An 18414-nucleotide genomic window follows, 5' to 3' on the forward strand; every position below is an offset into this window, starting at 1 on the left:
GTGAGTTAATTTTTTTTATTTTTTTTAACCCTTAATTGATCACCTACTAAGCATTCTGTATTCAGAATGCTATTATTTTCCCTTATAACCATGTTATAAGGGAAAATAATACAATCTACACAACACCGAACCCAAACCCGAACTTTTGTGAAGAAGTTCGGGTCTGGGTACCACAGTCGGTTTTTTATCACGCGCGTGCAAAACACATTGCACCCGCACGATAAAAACTGAACATCGGAACGCAATCGCAGTCAAAACTGACTGCAATTGCATTCCTACTCGCGCGGGTTTGCCGCAACACACCGGGACGCATCCGGAACTATTCCGGACACGCTCGTGTGAACCCAGCCTAAGTGTCTTTAAAGGGAGTCTGTCACCTCCATATGGCCACATACAGTGCTTACATGGCTCTGTAGCACACCTATACAGGATTGTAACGGTACCTTTGTTCTTTTCTTTAGACTTGCACCAGCAGGAAAAACAAAGTTTAATTCATATGCAAATGAGCACTCGCAAGTGCCCAGGGGCGGCGTTCAGTGTGTAGGTGCCCAGGCTGCTCTGCTTTCTTTTCACTTTACTCCTCCCCAGCCTCTGCCTTTGCCTGCCCTCCAAGTCCGGACCTATCGATGAGGCAAGAGAATTGGAGGGCGGGCAAAGGCAGAGACTGGGGAGGAGTAAAGTGCAAAGAAGGCAGAGCAGCCTGGGCACCTACACACTGAACGCCGCCCCTGGGCACTTGCGAGTGCTCATTTGCATATGAATTAAACTTTGTTTTTCCTGCTGGTGCAAGTCTAAAGAAAAGAACAAAGGTACCGTTACAATCCTGTATAGGTGTGCTACAGAGCCATGTAAGCACTGTATGTGGCCATATGGAGGTGACAGACTCCCTTTAAATAATAATAGATATTAGCAAGTAACGAGGTTACCTCACGATGGAGTTGTCAGGCCTCAGTGTCACAATGGTGGCTTCAGTTGCTTGCAGTGAAATGAGTCGTGCCAGGGCTTCTGATGTTTTGCTCTGGAAAAGATTTGCTCAGGTTACATTTTTAGAATTGATGACCATTGGGAAAACCCACAGTGTGGATTTCACATCTGCAGCATGTTCATTTATGTTGTGGATTTCTGCCGCAGATTTCGCCCATTCCAATGCAAAGGGTGAAATCTGCAGCAAATCCGCAGCTTTTTTCTTTCCACTGAAAACGCAGCAAAATCGTACAATCTGTTTTTTACTGCTGCAAAAAATGCTCAGTGGACCCACTACATGTGGCCATACCCTATCAGTACTAATACAGCAGCAAATGAAACCCTTGTGACCCACAAAAAACACTTAATCAAAAAGAAGGCCAAAGAAGGAAATCTTAAAAAACAGGAAGATGGCTTATTCTGACAAACTGCCTAGTCATGTTAACCCATTCTCCAACATAAGTCTGGGATATTAAAGAGGTTGTCCCACAGAAAACATTTGTTAAAGCAGCACCTGGATTTGAATACTTTGTAATTTAGTATAGCCACGGAGTAAGGGTCCATTCACACGTCCGTAAGTGTTTTGCGGATCTGCAAAACACGGACACCTGCAAAGTGCGATCCGCAATTTGTGGACCGCACATCACAGACACTATAACAGAAAATGTATTTTCTGGTCCGCAATTGCGGACAAGAATAGGACATGTTCTATTTTTTTCAGGAACGGAATTGCGGATCCCGAAAAAACGGATGCGGATCCTGAAAATGCGGATTCGCATTCGTTCCAGCCCCACTGAAAGTGAACGGGTCTGCAAATTGCGGAACTAATGCGGACCCAAATTACGGACGTGTGAATGGACCCTTAATCAACTAAATCTATTTGTATAGCACCACCTGCTGTTTGTTCTTTCTGTAATTTCTCTGTCCACCTAGCTGAGGAGGCCACACATGCTGAGTTCCATCCTTCAGCTGTCACCTACCTATCTACTGTTAGAAGCTGTGACAATTACCAGACACAGCTGTAGCACAGAGGAAACGGCCCCTGAGAAAGGACACACCCATCAAGAAAGGACACTCCCACTGTGCTGCCAGCTTGAAATCTAGCAGATTAATTGGAGTAATGAATGGGGAGATCTCTGGTTGCATGTGATATCCAGGGCTGGTTCTAGCTTTGTTAGACAGAGATTGTCATGTACTATATGACGTCTGTAGTACATTTTTTTTTACACTAATCATGGGATAGCCCCTTTTAAAATTGAACCATAGTCCTCAGTTAGAATAAATTAAAAAGAACAATTATACACCGATTACATAACTAAACAGTATAATATTATGGCCTCTACAAAAATATAGATCTATTCTGCCTCTGTGGTACATACTGAACATACACATATAGCCTAGACTTCTGCAGCTCTATGTCATACAGAGCCTTACAGATGCATAGTGGGTGCAGCGCCTCTGATAAGTGTATCATCTTATCATAATGCTTCCACCATAGTAGGCAAGCACATTACTACTCACCTTAGCAACATGCTCCAGCCACCGGCCCAAGGCAATGAAGACAAACAGCATCGGTGGGGTGTCAAAAAAGGTAATCGGGTTTACTTTGGCTTTTTCTACCATGGCAACCAGAAGAATAACCAGCGAATAAATAAAGGCGATAGAGGTGGCCAGAACTATGAGTACATCCATATTGGCAGTCCTATGCTTCAAGGCTTTGTATGCTTGAATGTAGAAGTACCATCCACCTAAAAACTAAAACATTGACAACAGATTGGCATAAGCAGTCTAGAAACAATACTCAAAATTAGTACAGCATAAAATGTCTAGGGGCAGGAAAAGAGTCACCCACAGAAATAAGGGGGTCCCACAGCAAGGATCAAAACGGGTCTCCCTTTATGGTGCTGGGATTTGTCAACTAGCACAAAATGGCCTTGTGTTTGCTTTTCCTTACAGGACCCCAACATAATCCTTGGATCCTTTCCCTACGTATTTTTTGGTAATATAACTCCTCTGGAGACAGGAGTCTTACAAAGGTACTTGCCAACCAGTAGCATCTTTCTAAGGACCCCATAGCGGCACCATGCTGTCAGTATGGCATCTACACCCTTGTCTGACATTACTAAAACAGCTTTTCAATGGTCGGATTCTCCTGTGCTGAACCAAGGCCACAGTGACAAACTAAAGAAAAACGAGTGTTTTTTTTATGTAACCTACTGTATTTACAGGTGTTCTATTCACCATCACGACGCCAGTGCACTATGTTAATACCGTACTCCTCCGTGGCACTCCGCGCTGTTTGCATAGCTCGTCTATTGTCATTCAGACTAAAAACTATGCTACGCAAATAGAGCAGGCGTGCTACGTTAACACTAGAATGCCACGGCGGTCAAATTGGCGAATGATACATCAGTAACTATTCTGGAGCAGCTTTTCTTCTGTGTTGTGAAGCAGCTCTGTTATTCCTCCTAGAAATGTATTAATATATTAAAAACTGGGTGTTACCTTTTGGGGTGTGTCCCTATATAGTCTGACACTGGCAAATCCTTGCCGGCTGTGAAGGGATGCAGGCTTTAATAAGGGAAACGGTAACATCCATTTGTCAATTTATTCGTATATTTACAAGACAGGCACAACACAATGAAATCCTCTTTAAGGTCATTTACCTGCACAGGAACACACAACAGGAAGGACAGCAGGTTCATGATGGACAGGCCTGGCATAATCTGATACTCCAGGACCATTGTCGGGTGATACATTGTTATATCGTCCATGCTCATGTTGTGGTGGTTCAGCATCATGTGACTGCTGTCCATAAACATCATGTGGATCATTAATCCCATTACAGGAATGCAAAAGATCAAGCTAATAAGAAAAGATCGCTTCCACCTTGGAAAAATAAACATCACAGGTTAAATCCTTGGAAACATTTTATATAAGTTATGGCTAAGACAATGGAAGAATGTACTCCTACAAATGACTGAAGGCAGAAACCTTCATAGAAAGTGCACAGATCATCAGAAAGTTACAGATGGCTGGCCTATTCAGGTACATGATAACTCTATTGCATCATTAGAGGCAACCCTTTATAAAATGCGGCCATAAGGGGGAGGTCATCTCCTGGGACCCCCCATAAAAAGCTTATTTTGAGAGGAAATGCCATGGCCAGACGGGTATTTCCAATGCAGGGAATCGTACGTCCATGTATTGAACACCCTGCACACTTCCCTTTATTATACCACAGCAGTACAGCCCGTCCCCGCACAGATGGATGAATAGTCCAGACCAGTCATGTGTTGTGCATGAAGATGCTATCAGTCATGTAATTTCTGGCATTCCGGTGGGGGGAAGAGGGTCACATGGTGCATGCCAGTGTGTTCACCCAGAGGGCAGGAGGGTGCGAGTGGGAGTCAAATGACTGCTGCACAGGGCGATTCATGGGCAAGGGTAGGCCATTCACCTGTGTATAGACTGAGCTTTACTGCACTGCAATAGGAAAGGTATGTGAACCGAATTTTACATCCATGAGTATCCAAAAATAAAACTGTATAATAGAGAAAACAAAGAAATATCATTGTAAAGTTCCCCTGTACATAAGATTATATACCCTCCTCCAGACCTCCCTCTATATACATTACATACCCCCTCCAGTCCTTCCTCTATATACATTATATATCCTCCCCCCTCTATATACCCTCCTCCAGACCTCCCTCTATATACATTCCTCCTCTTCTCCTCCCTCTATATACATTATATATCCTCCTCCTCTCCTCCCTCTATATACATTATATACCCTCCTCCAGTCCTCCCTCTATATACATTCCTCCTCCTCTCCTCCCTCTATAAACATTATATACCCTCCTCCAGACCTCCCTCTATATACATTCCTCCTCTTCTCCTCCCTCTATATACATTATATATCCTCCTCCTCTCCTCCCTCTATATACATTATATACCCTCCTCCAGTCCTCCCTCTATATACATTCCTCCTCCTCTCCTCCCTCTATAAACATTATATACCCTCCTCCAGACCTCCCTCTATATACATTATATACCCTCCTCCAGACCTCCCTCTATATACATTATGTACCCTCCTCCAGTCCTTCCCTCTATATACATTATGTACCCTCCTCCAGCCCTCCCTCTATATACCCTCCTCCAGACCTCCCTCTATATACACTCCTCCAGTCCTCCCTCTATATACCCTCCTCCAGTCCTCCTCCTTTATACCCTCCTCCAGTCCTCCTCCTTTATACCCTCCTCCAGTCCTCCTCCTATATACCCTCCTCCAGTCCTCCTCCTATATACATTATATAACCCCCTCCAGTCCTCCCTCTATATACCCTCCTCCAGTCCTCCTCCTATATACCCTCCTCCAGTCCTCCTCCTATATACCTTCCTCCAGTCCTCCCTCTATATACAATATATACCCTCCTCCAGTCCTCCCTCTATATACAATATATACCCTCCTCCAGTCCTCCCTCTATATACACTATATATCCTCCTCCAGTCCTCCCTCTATATACACTATATATCCTCCTCCCTCTATATACATTGTACACCCTCTCCCTCTATACACATTACATACCCTCCTCCAGTCCTCCCTCTATATACATTGTACACCCCCCACTTCTCCTCCTATATACATTATATACCCTCCTCCAGTGTACCCTCCTCCACTCCTCCCTCTATATACATTGTATACCCTCCTCCTATATACATTATATACCCCCTCCAGTCTACCCTCTATATACACTATATACCCTCCTCCCTCTATATACACTCCTCCAGACCTCCCTCTATATACATTATGTACCCTCCTCCAGTCCTTCCCTCTATATACATTATGTACCCTCCTCCAGCCCTCCCTCTATATACCCTCCTCCAGACCTCCCTCTATATACACTCCTCCAGTCCTTCCCTCTATATACACTCCTCCAGACCTCCCTCTATATACCCTCCTCCAGACCTCCCTCTATATACACTCCTCCAGTCCTCCCTCTATATACCCTCCTCCAGTCCTCCTCCTTTATACCCTCCTCCAGTCCTCCTCCTTTATACCCTCCTCCAGTCCTCCTCCTTTATACCCTCCTCCAGTCCTCCTCCTATATACATTATATAACCCCCTCCAGTCCTCCCTCTATATACCCTCCTCCAGACCTCCCTCTATATACCCTCCTCCAGACCTCCCTCTATATACCCTCCTCCAGACCTCCCTCTATATACCCTCCTCCAGACCTCCCTCTATATACCCTCCTCCAGACCTCCCTCTATATACCCTCCTCCAGACCTCCCTCTATATACCCTCCTCCAGACCTCCCTCTATATACACTATATACCCTCCTCCAGTCCTCCCTCTATATACCCTCCTCCAGACCTCCCTCTATATACACTCCTCCAGACCTCCCTCTATATACATTCCTCCAGACCTCCCTCTATATACACTCCTCCAGACCTCCCTCTATATACCCTCCTCCAGTCCTCCTCCTATATACCCTCCTCCAGTCCTCCCTCTATATACCCTCCTCCAGTCCTCCTCCTATATACCTTCCTCCAGTCCTCCCTCTATATACAATATATACCCTCCTCCAGTCCTCCCTCTATATACAATATATACCCTCCTCCAGTCCTCCCTCTATATACACTATATATCCTCCTCCAGTCCTCCCTCTATATACACTATATATCCTCCTCCCTCTATATACATTGTACACCCCCCACTTCTCCTCCTATATACATTATATACCCTCCTCCAGACCTCCCTCTATATACACTCCTCCAGTCCTCCCTCTATATACCCTCCTCCAGTCCTCCTCCTTTATACCCTCCTCCAGTCCTCCTCCTTTATACCCTCCTCCAGTCCTCCTCCTTTATACCCTCCTCCAGTCCTCCTCCTATATACATTATATAACCCCCTCCAGTCCTCCCTCTATATACCCTCCTCCAGACCTCCCTCTATATACCCTCCTCCAGACCTCCCTCTATATACCCTCCTCCAGACCTCCCTCTATATACCCTCCTCCAGACCTCCCTCTATATACCCTCCTCCAGACCTCCCTCTATATACCCTCCTCCAGACCTCCCTCTATATACCCTCCTCCAGACCTCCCTCTATATACACTATATACCCTCCTCCAGTCCTCCCTCTATATACCCTCCTCCAGACCTCCCTCTATATACACTCCTCCAGACCTCCCTCTATATACATTCCTCCAGACCTCCCTCTATATACACTCCTCCAGACCTCCCTCTATATACCCTCCTCCAGTCCTCCTCCTATATACCCTCCTCCAGTCCTCCCTCTATATACCCTCCTCCAGTCCTCCTCCTATATACCTTCCTCCAGTCCTCCCTCTATATACAATATATACCCTCCTCCAGTCCTCCCTCTATATACAATATATACCCTCCTCCAGTCCTCCCTCTATATACACTATATATCCTCCTCCAGTCCTCCCTCTATATACACTATATATCCTCCTCCCTCTATATACATTGTACACCCCCCACTTCTCCTCCTATATACATTATATACCCTCCTCCAGTGTACCCTCCTCCACTCCTCCCTCTATATACATTGTATACCCTCCTCCTATATACATTATATACCCCCTCCAGTCTACCCTCTATATACACTATATACCCTCCTCCCTCTATATACACTCCTCCAGACCTCCCTCTATATACATTATGTACCCTCCTCCAGTCCTTCCCTCTATATACATTATGTACCCTCCTCCAGCCCTCCCTCTATATACCCTCCTCCAGACCTCCCTCTATATACACTCCTCCAGTCCTTCCCTCTATATACACTCCTCCAGTCCTTCCCTCTATATACACTCCTCCAGACCTCCCTCTATATACCCTCCTCCAGACCTCCCTCTATATACACTCCTCCAGTCCTCCCTCTATATACCCTCCTCCAGTCCTCCTCCTTTATACCCTCCTCCAGTCCTCCTCCTATATACCCTCCTCCAGTCCTCCTCCTATATACATTATATAACCCCCTCCAGTCCTCCCTCTATATACAATATATACACTCCTCCAGACCTCCCTCTATATACAATATATACCCTCCTCCAGTCCTCCCTCTATATACACTATATATCCTCCTCCAGTCCTCCCTCTATATACTAGGCCTGCACAATATATCGCCAAAGCAATCGCAATCGCAATTAATCGCCATATCGCAATCGCCAATTGGCCGACCCAAAAATGCTGCAATTGTATTACCATATTTTTCGCTTTATAAGACGAACTTTTTTCCCCCCCAAAAGTGGGGGGAAAATGGCAGTGCGTCTTATAAAGCGATGGTTGACTTTTTACGTGGCTGACACGGATGTATCGCCGGCCGCTATGTTGCACAGCGCGGCCGGCGATACATCAGTTACAGTGCGGGGAGAGAGGAGGGGCTGGAGGCAAGTCGTTATTTTAATGAACAAATGTTCTTCTATTTATTCTGTTTATCTGTTCTGTGCAGTGCTATTAAGAAAATGGCAAGTTTTGTATTTTGTACTTTTGCAGTAATGCAAATATGTTATTTAGTAAAAGATGTTTTATTTTGAAAAACACTGTGCATTTCAGTTCTTGAGTTAAGCATAACTACATTTCAGCATTATCAGTAATTTGTGTGCTTTTGCCTTGAAAGTCCAAGCAAATAGACCTCTAGCACAATTCCCTTAAAATATTGCATCGCATATCTTTATCGCAATTTTTAGGGCCCTAATCGCAAAAAATTCCCATATCGTGCAGCCCTACTATATACACTATATATCCTCCTCCCTCTATATACATTGTACACCCTCTCCCTCTATACACATTACATACCCTCCTCCAGTCCTCCCTCTATATACATTGTACACCCCCCACTTCTCCTCCTATATACATTATATACCCTCCTCCAGTCTACCCTCCTCCACTCCTCCCTCTATATACATTGTATACCCTCCTCCTATATACATTATATACCCCCTCCAGTCTACCCTCTATATACACTATATACCCTCCTCCAGTCCTCCCTCTATATACACTATATATCCTCCTCCCTCTATATACATTGTACACCCTCTCCCTCTATACACATTACATACCCTCCTCCAGTCCTCCCTCTATATACATTGTACACCCCCCACTTCTCCTCCTATATACATTATATACCCTCCTCCAGTCTACCCTCCTCCACTCCTCCCTCTATATACATTGTATACCCTCCTCCTATATACATTATATACCCCCTCCAGTCTACCCTCTATATACACTATATACCCTCCTCCAGTCCTCCGTCTATATACATTGTATACCCTCCTCCTATATACATTATATACCCCCTCCAGTCTACCCTCTATATACACTATATACCCTCCTCCAGTCCTCCGTCTATATACATTGTATACCCTCCTCCTATATACATTATATACCCCCTCCAGTCTACCCTCTATATACACTATATACCCTCCTCCAGTCCTCCCTCTATATACATTGTATACCCTCCTCCAGTCCTCCCTCTATATACCCTCCTCCAGTCCTCCCTTTATATACACTCCTCCAGTCCTTCCCTCTATATACACTCCTCCAGACCTCCCTCTATATACCCTCCTCCAGTCCTCCCTTTATATATGCTCCTCCAGTCCTTCCTCTATATACCCTCCCCAGTCCTGCATGGTGAATGCCATAAAAAAAAAAAGCCAGCCAGAATCACTGTTTTTGGCATATCCGCTACCAAAAACACGAAATTAAAAGCCATCAAAAAAGTCTTATGCACTACAAAATTATACCAATAAAAAATTCAAGTTATCCTGATTAAAAAAAAATAAAAAATTAAGAATCAAGCCTTCACACAGCTCCGTAGAAAGAAAAATAAAAAAAAGTTACTGTCCGAAACTATATGTATTTGGTATCACTGTAATCATACTGACCTAAAGAGTACAAAGTACAAAGTGAACATTGCAAAATATACAATGTGAAAAATCAATGGCGGTCTTGCTGTTTTTTTCCCCCCATTCCTCCCACCAAAACAAAAGCTAATAAAAGTTAATCAATGAGTTATGTGTACCCCAAAATAGTGCAATTAAAAACTACAACTTGGCCTGCAAAATACAAGCCTTAATACAGCTACATTGATGGAAAAATAAAAAAAGTTCTAGCTCTAAAAATTTAGCAGGGGAGGGGTTAATGTATGAAACAGATATGAATCTTATATTCTCTGGTATGAAGCTCCCATGCTGACACACGGCGCCGGAGAGTCTGCTGTCCTCTGTCCTGAGTGTGACCACCAAACGGCCCAACCCGGTTAGCATCTCTGTGCTAACTAACCCCCCCCCAGGGAGCAGTTTGCTGTTTTCACAGGTATGAGGCAGACATCTCAGCCTAGATGCAGCCTTAAACCAATTCATCAATGGCTGCTGGCCTGGCAATACAAACACATAAATACATACTGTATATGAATGTGAATCCCACTGGACTATGTTACACTACGACATATGCCCATAAAACATATCATATCACAGCAAACATTATAACTAGGAATAAGGCGGTCCTGATTCCTGACAGATCCCATATTTACAAGGTTGTGTACTTACTGGCCTATATATCTTTCAATATTATTCCACCATAATTGGGATAAGATCCCTGAAGTAGGATAAATACCAGCCAGAACTGGAGGAGAAGGTACCAATGCCACTGCCACGAGAACTGCCTTGTCTTATCCCCAGAAATCACCAGGGAATGCCACTTTTGGGGAGTTAGGATTCATTTGAATAAAATACTTACACAATTCTAATGGATGTGTTCATGTTGGTAAGGCCTTAAAAATATTGAATTACTTTTCACTGACGTGCAGGTGGAAATATGTAATGTGTGCATACAGTGATTTGGGCTCATAATCCAGGTACAATCACATTAAGTGAGATTAGAGGGCAGTAAAAAGCTTTACTAGTCCAAATCATGCATTACAACCCCAACTGAAAATAGCGTAAAGCCTCATTCACATGTCAGTGTTCGGTCAGCGATTTCCATCAGTGATTCTGAACCAAAACCCGGTGCGGCTCTAAACACAGGAGCAGATATTTCCCTTATACCTTATGTCTGTGGAGGCCTCAATCCTGGTTTTGGCTCACAATCACTGACCGACGTATGAATGATGCTTAAAAGCCCACTTACACAGGCCAACCGAGCAGGCAACCATCAGAAAGGTTTTGTTCATTTAAAAACAAAATTGCCTGCTTGTCGGAGTGAGAGCTGGAGTTACATGCAGCAATTACTTTGCTTGCTCATCAGGTGATCGGCAGCACCTTTACAAGGGCTGATTATTAGGAATTAGCATACGTACTAACGTTAATTCCTGATAATTGGCCAATGTAAAGGGGTTGTCTCATCTCACTGTTGCTAAGCCCCTTCCAACAGGTGGCTGGGAAAGGGCAGAGCGGGCCAGAGTTTCCCTACCTCCAATTGCAGTGCACGGGAGCTGGGCCAAAAGTGTAACACAGCAAGCTAGGATGTCTGTAAGGGCTCATTCAGACGTCCGTACGCTGTCCGCAAAAATACTGAATGCTATCCGTTTTTTTGCGGATCCGCAAAAAAACTGATAGCATTCAGTATTTTTGTGGACCCATAGACTTCAATGGGGCCATGTCCTGATTTTCACGGACAAGTATAGGACATGTTTCATTTGTTTTGCGGAACCGTGGAATAGAAAAGGGCCCCATAGAAGTGAATGGGTCAGCATCTAATCTGCAAAAAAACGGATCCGCATTTTTGCGGACAGGATACGGCCGTCTGAATGAGCCCTAAGTTAGGGAAAGAACATAGCTTGCTGTGCTATACTGGCTCCGTAGCTCCCGTGCACTGCAATGTGCCGGCCAGCACAATTATGATTTCCCAGAAAATGTTCACATTACTGTCCAACATTAAAAAGATTTCTGCATGAATCACAGCAAGACTAACAGCTATACATTTCAGATTATGCTTTCATACATTGAAGCTTTGATGAAGGATTGAATAATATGAAATGCATAGCTGTCGGTCATGCCATGATTCATGCTGAATTTTTTTTCTATGCATTGGCGAGCTTCTCCACACCACACGTGCACCAAAGAAAATCCTTTTTATGTGGTGGTGAGCTGGACTTTTCATTGCATTCAAAAGATTGCCTAATGGTGAGGCGCTGTCCACTTCTTAAAATCCCTTTAGTCAGAAGAAGCATACGTGTCTCCAGTAAACTTTCCAGCTGACTGCAGCACATGAAATTTCTTTGGATTCCTGTTTGGTCTCAGGATAATGGTGATGGAACCATGTTTCATCACCCATAATACTTAGAGAATAGAAGTCTCCTGGATTTTCTCTAAGCATGACTAAATTCACTAAATTGCTGGCGACAAGTGTTTTAGCTCAGACGTCAACATTTGTGGCGCTCACTGGGAACTGACGTTTGACATCATCAAAACATCATAAATGATATTGGAAACTGTGCCAGCTGAAATACCTAATTCATGAGCTTTAACAGACTTTGACCCGACAATCTTCCAAAACCATGGCCTGTACATTTCCTCTGAAGATGCTTCGACAGGTCACCCTGAATGGGGTTCATCTTCAGTTGATTCCCTACACCATTTAAACTGCTTGGCCCAAAACTTGAATTGGAAGTAAGAAGGTGCATCATCAACATATACAGCATTCATCCTTTCATGGATTTCTTTAGGCTTCTTTTCTTCCTTTGTAAGAATTGTAACCATGGAATAAAGCTCCAAATCCCTCCCTTTCTTTGTAGACCTGCACTGTACTGCACTTGCCATCCTGTCACTTCCAGTGCTTACTCACAGGAGTAGGTTTCAATCTTCATTTAAGCTTCATACAAGCGTGAATGTTGTTGAATTTTACCAGAGGCTATAGCGTTCCACCTCTCTCCGCCAACTCTCACCGCCACTTCCCAGTGACAAGGACGGTGTAAAAACTTTGTGTGTGCCTAAATTTAGGTGCGCAAGCATTTTAAAAACTGGCATAAGGGGCCATGATAAATGACTCCCAGTTAGGGTCATTTTTTAAAGGATTTATGCCACTACTGTTGTGTAAAAAAGCTGCCGTAGATGTCAGTTTCTGGTGCACGGACTGCCAGAGATGTGACTAATTTATTAGTCGTCTGCCTCTATAAATTAGGCACATCTCACTCTGATGCAGAGAGATAAAGAATGGCTTATGGGAACGCCAGTCTTGATAAATGTCCCCCAGTGTGTCTTACCAGTGTTTGGTATTAGAGCTCAACCCCATTTAAGTGAACATGGCTGAGCTGAAGTACCACACACAACCTGCAGACAGGTGTGGGCTGTTTTTGGTAAAAAGCAGCCATCTATTTTCAGTCCTGGAGAGTCCCTTTAAGATGGTCACAAATGTTAAAATCTAGCAATTGCAAGGACTATGAAAAATGGTCAAAAAAACTCACTTTATATCCACTTGCTCATCTACTAGAAAATCCACAACCAGCATTGTACTGTGCCTCAATAATACTTGTAAAAGCTGCCCTTTTCTTACGGTGGAAACGGCAAAAACTCTTGTTGTTGCCTTGATTCATTGTCGTCTACTACTGCAACGCATTACTAATCGGTCTCCCTCTAACTAAACTCTCCCCTCTTCAGTCTGTCCTAAATGCTGCAGCCAGGTTCATCTATCCATCCAACCGCTACACTGATGCTACTAGTCTGTGCCAGTCACTTCACTGGTTGCCCATCCACTACAGAATACAGTTCAAACTTCTCCCCCCCACCCACAAAGCTCTCCACAGTGCTGCACCTCCATACATCTCCTCCCTCATCTCCATCTACCACCCTACTCGTGCTCTCCGTTCTGTTAGCGACCTAAGATTAATATCCTTCATAATTCGTAACTCTCATTCCCGTCTTCAAGACTTTTCTCGAGCTGCGCCTACTCTCTGGAATACTCTTCCCCAGAATATCAAATCAATCCACAACTTCTCCACCTTCAAACGTGCCTTAAAAACACATCTTTTCAGGCAGGCATATCAAGCTACCTAAACTGACTATTCCCCAAGTAAACCTCTCCCCACCAACTCCTCTGGCCTAAACTCAATCCTCTAACAGGCCCAAACCAGAAGCAGATCGACCAGCACCACTCCTTTCAGTTCAATCCTACTTATCACAATCAACTATCTTATGAGTCACCCCCAATTCCTCATAGATTGTAAGCTCTTGAGAGCAGGGCCCTGACTTCTAGTGTTTCAGTTACTAGTGTAGCCAGTTACTTTTCTTTTGTACATGAACCCACTGAATTTGTAAAGAGCTGCGGAATATGTTGGCGCTATATAAATAAATATTATTATTATGTCCCATATACAAAACTAATATTACAAATGCCACAGGTAGACAGCATTAATAGGTTTGTCACCTAATCATTTCACAAAGATGGACATTTAATTAATGAAATACGGGAACACATGAAAAATCTCTTTCCTGCGGTGAACTCTCTAGTTCTACTTCAAAGAGGGTCAGTTTGGGGCCAGGAGAAGAATTCCATAATAACCTCAAGCCATGTTAAAGGTGTTGTCTCACTTCAACAAACAGCATTGATCATGTCGACAAAGTTAATACAAAGCACTTACTGAGACAAACCCTTTAGGCCTCTTTCACACGAACGATACGGATTAGGTCCGGATGCGTTCAGGGTGTGTTCAGGGAAACTCGCACCATTTTGCAAGCAAGTTCAGTCAAGTTTGTCTGCGTTTGCGATCAGTTGTTCAGTTTTTTCCCCGTTGGTGCAATGCGTCTTGATGCGTTTTTCATGTGTGTGATAAAAAACTCAAGGTTTACAAACAACATCTCTTAGCAACCATCGGTGAAAAACGCTTGCATGTGCACTTGCTTGCGGATGCAATGCGTTTTTAACGCATCCCTATTCACTTCTATGGGGCCAGGGCTGCGTGAAAAAAAAACGCAGAATATAGAACATGCTGCGATTTTCACGCAACGCAGAAGTAATGCGTGAAAAACAACGCTCATGTACACAGACCCATTGAAATGAATGGGTCCGGATTCAGTGCGGGTGCTATGCGTTCACGTCACGCATTGCACCCGCGCGGAAAACTCGCTCGTGTGAAAGGGGCCTTAAGGAACACTAGGAGACGCTGCACTTTCTAGTAAGTTGCTTTTAATATTTATCACTGTATAACTGGAGGATATAACTAAACATAACCTAAGCTTTCAGTATATGTATAGATCCCTCACAAGAAAAAAATCCTTCTCCAATTGTGATTGGATAAATAGTAGAACCATCAAAGTTTTATTCCCTAATTTTCAGTCTCCATTTGGTTCTTCCATTTGCGTGATCCTCCGTTCTGGACCTGCAGGAGCACACTGTATTATACTGATTTATAACGCTGTCTGCCTCTGCTTGACCTTACACTTCTACAGGATCATAGTGACAGCTTTATTTTATGATCCTGTAGAGGTAAGGTGACGCAGAGGCACACAGCGTTATAAATCATGATAATGCCGTGAGCTCCCGCAAGTCCAGAACGGAGAATCACACTCACATACACAGCGTGTTTTCCGCAATAGAGTCGCTCTTGTGAAACAGCCCTAATACCACGTGACTCCAACTATCCAAATCGTACTTATCTGTGGACCAGAAGCCAGTTTCTTTATGCATTCCTGCTTACAGAAATGGACTTTCAGAGTCGTGGTATAACAGAAGTACCAGAGATCACAATTACAAATGGAGGGGATAAAAAAAATCTATGAAGTGCGTCTATAATAATCATGTAATGAAAACATATGAAATAATACCTACCTCTGTATTTCAGTCCTGTGATCCAAATGAGTTGCAGATCTGTCTTTTTTAACTAACAATGTACTGAATCCTAAATCCTGGAAAAGAAGAAAAATGAAATGCTTAAAGGGGTTATCTGGGAATTGATACTGATGACCTATCCTCATAAGAGGTCTTCAGATGGGTGGGGGTAAGACCCTTGGGACCCAGCCAATCAGCTGTTAGAAGAGGCAGTGGTGCTCCATGAGCATTTAGGCCCCTTCCTAGGCCAGTGATGTCACTGCAAATCGGTCACATAGCCTAGCTGCAGCTCAGCCCCCTTGACTTGAATGGGGCTGAGCTGCAATACTAAGCACAGCCACTATACAATGTATGGCGCTGTTCTTGGTAAGCTGCCAGGAAGCCACCACGCTCACTGGAGTTTTATTTATTCCGTCATAATAGAAGTCTATGGACTCCCCTGCATAACGGAAACGGAACGGATCTGTTTTGCAGCCCATAGACTTCTATTATGACGGAATGAATAACGGAATGCCTCTAAAGGCATTCCGTCATGCATTCAGTCATAGAATTGAGCTATGGTCCGTGGTAACGAAATCCATAACGCAAGTCACCGTTAACCAACAAACGAAGTGTGAACAAAATTCATAGGCGAAAATTAGCTCATCTCTATTATAAGAGAAAAGGTCTATACTAGAGTTGAGCGAACACATAGATGTTCGGGTTCGGGGAGTTCGGCCGAACTTTAAAAAAAAGTTCGAGTTCGGGACCCGAACTTGATCCCGAACCCCATTGAAGTCACATGGTTATAACGGAAAATAATAGTATTAGCTTTTTCAGATCTGAGTTTTCACGATCGTGAAAACTCAGATCCGACAGTATATTCTAACACAGAGGCGTTCCCATGGCTTCAAGTTAGAATATACTAAGAACTGTGTACATAACTGGCCCCTGCTGCCTGGCAGCACCCGATCTCTTACAGAGGGCTGTGATCTGTACAATTAACCCCTCAGGTGCCGCACCTGAGGGGTTAATTGTGCGGATCTCAGCCCCCTTTAAGAGATCGGGTGCTGCCAGGCAGCAGGGGCCAGAACCCCCCCCCTCCCTAGTATTAAAATCATTGGTGGCCAGTGCGCCCTCCCTCCCCAGTATTAAAATCATTGGTGGCCAGTGCGGCCCCCCGAACCCCTATTAAAATCATTGGTGGTTAGTGCGGCCCCCCCCCATTAAAATCATTGGTGTCCAGTGCGGCCTCCCCCCCCAACCCCTAATTAAAATCATTGGTGGCAGCGGCAACCCCCCTTCCTCAATCATTAATGGCAGAGGAGCGGCAGTTCCGATCAGAGTCCCAGTTTAATCGCTGGGGCTCCGATCAGTTACCATGGCAGCCAAAACGCTACTGCAGTCCTGGCTGCCATGGTTACTTAGCACTTTTAGCAGCATTATACTTACGTGCTCTGTTTGTGGCCGGCCGGGCGCTCCTCTTACTAGTAAGTGACAGGTCTGTGCTATAAGCAATGCGCCGCACAGACCTTTCACTTACCAGTAGGAGGAGTAGGGGTTAATTGTGCGGTTCACAGCCCCCTGTAAGAGATCAGGTGCTGCCAGGCAGCAGGGGGAAGTTATGTCCACAGTTCTCAGTATATTCTAACTTGAAGCGTCCCCATCACTATGGGAACGCCTCTATATTAGAATATACTGTCGGATCTGAGTTTTCACGATCTAACTCAAATCCGATGGTATATTCTAACATAGAGGCGTTCCAATGGTGATGGGGACGCTTAAAGTTAAAATATACCATCGGATTGGAGAAAACTCCGATCTGATGGTATATTAATATTACCCGAACACCGAACCCGAACTTTCACTGAAATATTCAGGTGCCGAACACCGTAAAGTTCGGTACGAACCCGAACTTTACAGTTCGTGTTCGCTCAACCCTAGTCTATACTAAAGGTTTTGGAGGTGTGGCTGCCTCCATCTTGGTTGTGCTTTAATTAGTGCATTATATAACCGGAGGCCTGTTGGTATAAGAAGGGGAGTCATTATAGAGTAGGGTCCCATTTAAAGGAGATCTCCTTGTTGTGGTGGATGGGCACAAATGATTTTGATCCATTATGTATTTGCTATGTACGGTATATTCATTTATGTAGTGAATATAGCACAAGTTAAATTTACAATCTATATATTCAGTGTTTGCAGATTGCTATTGCATTGTGTTTAGTTATACTAATAAGGTTAGTAGCCACATTTCTACATCCTCCACACAACGTATAGCTAAAATTAGTACACACTTACATTAATAATCTTTATAAGGTCTCTAGGGCCAATGATCTCTGGATCATATTTAATATGAGCTTTATTTGTTGCAAGGGCTACAGAGCTGTACAGCACCCCTTTAGTTTTCATCAGACATGATTCTATTTTATGTACACAGGATGCACAGGTCATCCCTCTAACCTGTAAAATGACAAAAAAAAAAAGCATTAATATCACAAACTCTTTAAATGAATGAATTAAGCAGCAAAGTAACACTTGCTAAGAAACACCAAATTTCACCTGCTCAGTGTGCCAAATGGTATTTCCCTGTGATAAGCAGCATATATATTTTTAAGCTACAATCACACCTGTCTCAGTTTTTCTGTTCAATCCTAGGAGTAGAAAATCAAAGCAAAAAAC

At 43.8% G+C, this 18414-nt stretch overlaps 1 protein-coding gene across 1 annotated transcript in view; it reads right to left on the reverse strand.

Moving 5' to 3' along the window:
- The window catches only part of ATP7A (ATPase copper transporting alpha), a 125326-nt gene that overhangs the window by 33987 nt on the left and 72925 nt on the right, over positions 1–18414 (reverse strand). The window contains exons 7-11 of the mRNA XM_040406495.1: positions 18034–18195; positions 15757–15833; positions 3630–3852; positions 2485–2718; positions 927–1018 (exon numbers count right to left, since the gene is read on the reverse strand). Of these exons, the coding sequence (XP_040262429.1) occupies positions 927–1018; positions 2485–2718; positions 3630–3852; positions 15757–15833; positions 18034–18195 (788 nt within the window). The remainder of the gene's footprint in view (positions 1–926; positions 1019–2484; positions 2719–3629; positions 3853–15756; positions 15834–18033; positions 18196–18414) is intronic.

The sequence above is a fragment of the Bufo bufo genome, chromosome 8 (assembly GCF_905171765.1).
Source record: "Bufo bufo chromosome 8, aBufBuf1.1, whole genome shotgun sequence".
Taxonomy (NCBI): domain Eukaryota; kingdom Metazoa; phylum Chordata; class Amphibia; order Anura; family Bufonidae; genus Bufo; species Bufo bufo.